The sequence below is a fragment of the Vicia villosa genome, linkage group LG2, assembly GCF_029867415.1.
Source record: "Vicia villosa cultivar HV-30 ecotype Madison, WI linkage group LG2, Vvil1.0, whole genome shotgun sequence".
NCBI lineage: Eukaryota > Viridiplantae > Streptophyta > Magnoliopsida > Fabales > Fabaceae > Vicia > Vicia villosa.
The window spans coordinates 42,598,498-42,605,525 of NC_081181.1; the positions used below are offsets into that span (position 1 = coordinate 42,598,498).

The 7,028-nt window shown below is 35.7% G+C and overlaps 1 protein-coding gene across 2 annotated transcripts; it reads left to right on the forward strand.

Moving 5' to 3' along the window:
• Positions 1-268: 268 nt before the first annotated feature.
• On the forward strand, positions 269-6,743 carry LOC131650243 (kinesin-like protein KIN-14R). 2 transcript variants are annotated; one of them, XM_058919963.1, is made up of 19 exons: positions 269-576; positions 963-1,264; positions 1,365-1,527; positions 1,620-1,690; positions 1,786-1,969; positions 2,219-2,328; positions 2,421-2,520; positions 2,642-2,728; positions 2,847-3,026; positions 3,447-3,720; positions 3,871-4,032; positions 4,149-4,364; positions 4,453-4,490; positions 4,602-4,765; positions 4,857-5,108; positions 5,277-5,342; positions 5,532-5,606; positions 5,707-5,772; positions 6,004-6,743. In XM_058919963.1, the coding sequence occupies exons 1-19, from the start codon at positions 417-419 to the stop codon at positions 6,478-6,480; spliced, it is 3,147 nt and encodes a 1,048-aa protein (XP_058775946.1). In that variant the 5' UTR covers positions 269-416; the 3' UTR covers positions 6,481-6,743. The 2 variants fall into 2 exon arrangements, with proteins under 2 accessions (XP_058775946.1, XP_058775947.1); XM_058919964.1 differs by having other exon boundaries at positions 270-576; positions 966-1,264.
• Positions 6,744-7,028: the final 285 nt, after the last annotated feature.

A 7,028-nucleotide genomic window follows, 5' to 3' on the forward strand; every position in this document is an offset into this window, starting at 1 on the left:
TTTTATTTATATTATTCATATCATTACAAAAATACTACACCAGCAAAAAAATCACCCGTGCGGAAGCACGGGTCTCTGACTAGTATCTACATCTGCAAAAGTGCGGAAAAAAAAAAACATAACAAAGCATAACGAACATATTAAAAGGTACAAATTTAAAACTTTATTTCGTCCAATAAAAAATGCAAAAACTAATTAATCACCTAGAAACATATTATCACCCATGTGATGTGAATGTGCACGTGCATGTTTTTCTTTTATCTCTCTCCCTTTTCATTTCTCATCAACGGTAACACGAAATTCAAATTTGAAACATTCCACCGCTCACACTTTCTCTCTCGCTTCAAATCTTCCACATTCACAAACACCTACAACAATCTTTCTCCCTCCTGAATCCTCTAATCTTTCCCTCTTTCATGGATCCTATGGAACTCACTGATCTTCGTAACGAGCCACAAACCCTATTTTCAGAACATCAAGATTCAAAAATGGAAGAAGATGCTGTGTTCGATTCTATGCTCTGTGACTCTAGTTCCAAACTCATTCCTTCTGGATTCACCAGATCTGAAAACCAAGGTCAGTATCTCACAAATTTGAGTTTATCGTTTTTACACATTAGGATGAGAAATGCTAGTTGTTCTATTTACTTTCTCTACTTACGAAAATGTTACGGATACAGTAAACTAGGGTTAATTGTGGGTTTCGAATTCTGGTATAGTTAATGGAAAATTGTAAATTGTACTAGTTTGTAAATAAATGTTCCCAGAATTATGACATGATTTAGATTCTATGTAGCACCAATAGCTCGGAAAAAGTCGTGTCAGTGTCAGTGTCAAAACTGACACCGACATTTGTGTTTACGGTTAATTTATTCATTTTTTTCAAATGATTACTAACGTCGACGCACTTCAGTGTCATATTTCCGGTGTCTAGTGTTTATTTCTAAGATAAATCTTTTGAAGCAGATGAGTGTGTTATGTTTGTAAATGCGGGAGGGGATGCTTTTAATGAAGCAGCTGATGGAGTTAAGTTTCTGGGTGATACCTTTTTTGATGGTGGGGATGTTTTCCGCACCAATGAGCAAATAGCGGAAGGTGGAGATTGCCCGTCTATATATCAGTCAGCTCGGGTGGGAAGTTTTTGTTATAGAATTCATAATCTTCCTCCTGGACACTATCTTGTTGACCTTCATTTTGTTGAAATCATTAATGTAAATGGGCCAAAAGGAATGAGGGTGTTCAATGTTTACATTCAAGACGAAAAGGCAAGCTTTTCTTAACTCAAACTTTCTTTTTAAAGTTTTACATTTGAGAAATTTTTTAAGTAATAACTTGAACTCATATTTTATTGAATTAATATGACAGGTTCTATCGGAATTGGATATATATGCAGTTGTTGGAGTCAACAAGCCACTGCAATTGATAGATTCTAGGGCCATTGTGAAGGATGATGGGGTAATTCTCATAAGATTTGAAAGTTTAAATGGAAGCCCAGTTGTTAGTGGGATTTGCATTAGGAGAGCCTCAGGTACTTATTTTTTGTTTATATTGCTTGATTAAGTTTTCCAGTGGCATTGATGTTACTCAGCAACTTGTTCTCTACAACATTTTGTTAAACAGTTCCACCAGTGACAAATGATTTCATTCAATGTAACTACTGTGATGCGCAGATTGAAATCTCTTCATATCAGGTTAGAGGTGAAAACTAGTTGATATGCGGCTGTTTGAAGTGTGAAGTATCATAGGCTGATATCATTTTGTTCTGCTTTTAATTGGAATGTTTCAGATGAAAGTATTGCAGACAAAATCTACAGCAAAGTATGAGAATAAGATAAAGGAGCTCACTATGCAGTGCGAGCTCAAAGCAAAGGAATGCTATGAGGCGTGGACATCATTAACTGAAACAAGTAGGAAAATGGAAGAAGTCCAGACGGAGCTTGACCAAGTGACATTCATGTCACTCACTACTGGTATGTTTTGCAGAGTCTTCCAACAGAAAAAGTATGAAATCAGTCTTTTGCAAAACTTTCTCAGCTTGGTTAATGAGATTTTCTGTGATGTATATGTAGGAACTTAGAGATCTGATTATTTTATTTTCTATGCATAGCTTGTGGCTGTAAAAAATTACCACAGTTAGACGTGCCTGTATATGAATGACATCACACATTCTAACCTTTTCAAACTTAAGATATTAATTTTATTGTCAATTTATCTGTCAGAACAAACTGTGGAAAAACAAGCTGAGAACCTGAGGAGTATTTCTATCAGGTATGAACTTGATAAGAAGAAATGGGCAGAAGCAATTATCAGTTTAGAGGAAAAAATAAAGGTAAATGACATAGGTTGATGTTTAAAGTTACTTTCATTTTTTATAATTCTCAGGAAGACATTAAGAATATCAATACTAAATTTGTTTTGCAGTTGATGAAGAGGGATCAGGCTCAACTTTCCCTTGAAGCACATGATTGTGTCGATTCAATCCCTGAATTAAATAAGATGGTTTTTGCAGTTCAAGAATTGGGTATGCCTCAGTTACAGTATTTGATCTCCATTTTTCTTAGTTAAGAATGAAGAGTTGTATTTAATGTTGAGCTTTGAAATAGTATGAATCGTGATAAGGATATACAAATTATTCTCTGCAGTTAAGCAGTGTGAAGATCTCAAAGTGAAGTATTACGAAGAGATGACAAAGAGAAAGAAGCTATTCAATGAAGTTCAAGAGGCCAAAGGTATGTTATCATGTTACTCTACATAGTACAGTTAGACTTTGTTTCTATTTAGAAAGAATTATTGTAAAATCAAATCAAAGACATTAAATTCTTACGCTCTTCTGTTATTAATACATAGGGAACATTAGGGTTTTCTGCCGTTGTCGACCACTGAATAAGGCTGAAATGTCAGCTGGATGTACGACAGTTGTGGATTTTGATGCAGCAAAGGATGGATGCCTTGGAATTTTGACAACTAGCGGCTCAGCCAAAAAATCATTCAGATTTGACAGGGTTTATACACCAAAAGATGATCAAGGTGAGCTTATAGTGTAATACAAGAACTTTGTTTGTTTGGCCCATCATTAATCATTGTTGTCATAATTAGTTCACAATTCATATTATTATTAATTACTCACTCTTCCCAAATTATAAGACGCTTTGCAAAAAAATTGTCCCAAATTATAAGTCACTTTACAATTCCAATGCAACATTTATATTTTTTTCCTAATATACCCTCAAATTTTTATTATCATTCATTCTTTCAACTCTTTTAATTTCTCTTTCCTGTGTAATTATGAGGGGCATTACTGTAAAGTCATGCATAATTTGTCTTTCCCATACAGTAATAATTAAGTGTTTTAATTCGTGTGAAATGCCCAAAACGTCTTATAATTTGTGACGGAGGGAGTACATAAATGGAAGTTTTCTAAAATACAGTGTTTGCTTTGTTTAACAGTTGATGTATTTGCTGATGCATCATCGATGGTAATCTCTGTGCTGGATGGCTACAATGTTTGCATCTTTGCTTATGGACAAACTGGAACAGGAAAAACATTTACTATGGAAGGAATAGAGCAGAATAGAGGAGTCAATTACAGGACTCTTGAGCATTTGTTTAGAGTTAGTAAGGAAAGGAGTGAAACTTTTTCATACGACATAGCTGTTAGTGTGCTTGAGGTTTATAATGAACAAATCAGAGACCTATTGGCTACGGGGCCAACATCAAAAAGGTATTCCTCGTCGGGTTTGTCATTGATATTCCATTCATGAGATAGTTTGGTATAGTAAAGCTTTGTCAAGCATGCTAGAATGTGCAACAGTACTAGTCTAAGTAGGAAACTCTAGTAAGCTGAAATGAATTCTCTTGAAATTGTTTCCAGATTGGAGATAAAACAGAGTCCTGAAGGATATCATCATGTCCCTGGTGTTGTAGAAGCCAAGGTTGACAACATATGTGATGTGTGGAACGTACTGCAGACTGGGAGTAATGCTAGAGCAGTTGGAAGTAATAATGTTAATGAGCATAGTAGTCGATCTCATTGGTACCAAGCTCGTGCATTTTTTCCATATTTCTTTCCAATTTCTCACCTTGTACATCTACATCAATGTCAGTTTTTCTATTTCTATACTGACCAATAATCACCTATTTCTTATTCAGCATGCTATGTATAATGGTAAAGGCTAAAAATTTGATGAATGGCGAGTGTACCAAGAGCAAGCTCTGGCTTGTGGATTTGGCAGGTAGTGAGAGACTTGCAAAGACTGATGTGCAAGGGGATCGACTTAAGGAAGCACAGAATATTAACCGATCTCTTTCCGCTCTTGGAGATGTGATATCCTCTTTAGCTGCAAAAAGTAGTCACATTCCATATAGGTATACCCGCCATTCTCTTTACTGTTACCCATTTTGTTGATATGTAAATGTATATTTCAATCATGATATTTTCTTTTGGATATTTCAGGAACTCTAAATTGACACATTTACTCCAAGACTCACTAGGTATGTCTAGCTATTTCATTTGTTTGTTGTTCATTTTAGAGGAGTTAGATCTGGTTTCTGTAGGATCATATTGGTAAAATATGTTGCATATTTTTTGGTATCATGTTGCAGGAGGTGACTCAAAAACTTTGATGTTTGTGCAAATAAGTCCATCAGATCAGGACGTAGGTGAGACACTGAGCTCACTTAATTTTGCAACTAGAGTGAGGGGCGTAGAGTTAGGTCCTGTTAAGAAGCAAATTGACACAAGTGAACTTCAAAAGACAAAAGCACTGGTAGGCTGGTTATCCTTACTGGAACATAATAAATTAATTTTGCCATGCTTTTATAAGCAAATTATATTTTTTTCCTTTTACACTGGCATAGCTTGACAAAGCACGAAGCGAGTGCAGAAGTAAAGATGAATCTATGAAGAAACTAGAAGAGAGTTTGCACACCATTGAAAGTAAGGCCAAAGGAAAGGATAATATCCACAGAAGCCTACAAGAAAAGATTAAAGAACTTGAAGGCCAGATTGAGCTCAAAACATCTATGCAAAACCAATCAGAGAAACAAATTTCTCAGTTATGTGAAAAGTTGAAGGGAAAAGAAGAAACCTGCTGTACACTCCAACATAAGGTTGCTTTCTATTCAAGATTGTCATTTGAGATGTGGCTCATTCATCTATTCATTTTTCAGTAACATTGGTTGTGTAGCATGGTTAACTTGGATTTTCATATAAGTTTTATAGGTTCTTTTCTTGGTCATTCGAAATTATGTCTAACTAAACACTTGCTTCTTCTGAAGGTCAAAGAGCTAGAGAAAAAAATAAAAGAACAGCTGCAGACGGAGACAGCCAATTTCCAACAGAAGGTTTGTAACACATTTAGATGACTGCTTCCTCCGTTCTTCTCTATGTATATATACATGCCGAAACCTTAGTATAAAGAACACACATCATCAAAAGATCAACATATATTGGAGAAAAGTTTATCCTTTTTTGTTTGACTGTACAAATTAGTTTAGTTCAAGGAAGAGCTAAGTTCTTGTACATTATTGCAGGTTTGGGATCTAGAAAAGAAGCTGAAAGATCAGTTTCAAGGGTCTGAGTCTGAATCTTCGTTTCTAAAAGATAAGGTTGTCACTAGAGCTGCTCCTTTACTACGATATTCGGCTTTTAAGTTGATTAGATATTCTCAGTGACCTCTTTTTATTTTCAATGCTTCCTATTCTTCAGATCATGGAGCTTGAGAGAAAACTGAAAGAGCAGGAGCAGAACTCAGAGTCCATGCTTAAACAACTGGTACTGATTTTTTTCTGTTGCACACCAACATTTTAAATGTTCTCTTGATAACTGTCACATTTACAACCTTACCCTGAGTGAAGGAAAGTAATAGCAATAGCAGTCTAATTTGTCCAACTTCCTCCTTACATTCACTATAGATCTTTTACCATTTTCTGTCTCTGGCATCTGTTGAGTGAGTTGTTTCATTTAATATTAATTAATAATCCACGTGGCATTATGTCATGGCAGATGAAGGAACTAGAGGAGAAATACAAAGAGCGAGAGCAACAGTGGCAGCAAACTCACAGTAACATTGAAGCAGTAAAAGTGGCGGCCACACCTGAAATAGTTAGAACCCGCGTAGATGGCGAATGTCCGAATGAGATTGAGGCTCGTATTTTACGTAGTTCAAGTTCGGTAAACCGCCAGACAAATCAAAGTTCTGCTTTGTTAAAAGGGAATGACTCTACTCAACAGATGAGAAACAAAAGGCAGTTCCGAAGTAACGAAGTTGAGAACCATTATGCAATGCCAATAACCTCATTACACGATAGAAAAATCACAAGGAAATCTGATCCACCTAGAATTGTAAGGACTGGTAGGCTAACAACAAAACCGCCAATTGTTGCTAGTCAAGCTCCTTTGTCACATAAGAGAGCTAGCACAAGCAGAGATCAGGCTCAAGGAGTTAAAGAGAGGGATAGTAAGAAGAAAATTTGGTCATGATAGGAGAAAAGCATATCTCATGCAACAACAACTGATAATTGATATTATTTGTGTGTAATTTTTACGTAGAAATTGATTGATTGTGTGTTTAGAAAATACAATATTATTTGTGTGTAATTTTTACGTAGAAATTGATTGATTGAGTGTTTAGAAAATACAATATATGCAGTTATAATACTTATGTTAAGGCTCAATCTGATAGTTTGAGCCTGTTGCCGGCTTCAATTGCAAAGATGCACATGAATTTCAGCTGTATTCTGTCACATTTATGTGTTTAGTTGCTTTCATAAACTCCAATTTACAGTTGAACTGCTAGTAGCGTGGGTATTATATTACATTGCTGTAAGATTTAAAAAATGAACTCAGCAACTGTGTTACATTTTTACAGAGCTAACTAGGCAGAGCTGTTGCCAGCATTGAATGTTATTTCAGTGAAAAAAACAAGTGCAAACAATCTTCTTTACCATCATCACAAAGTGCACAGTTTGAAGGGCACTGTACTCCACGGTCTCACAGCCTGATTCAGGTAACACTTCTACCAGCCTTGA

Bases quoted from the DNA above. Each gene is read 5' to 3' on its own strand.
- LOC131650243 (XM_058919963.1), top strand. From the start codon at position 417: ATGGATCCTATGGAACTCACTGATCTTCGTAACGAGCCACAAACCCTA. The intron at 4,033-4,148 runs GTACCAAGCTCG...TTTCTTATTCAG, and splicing joins CATAGTAGTCGATCTCATTG to CATGCTATGTATAATGGTAA. The intron at 5,773-6,003 runs GTACTGATTTTT...ATGTCATGGCAG, and splicing joins AGTCCATGCTTAAACAACTG to ATGAAGGAACTAGAGGAGAA.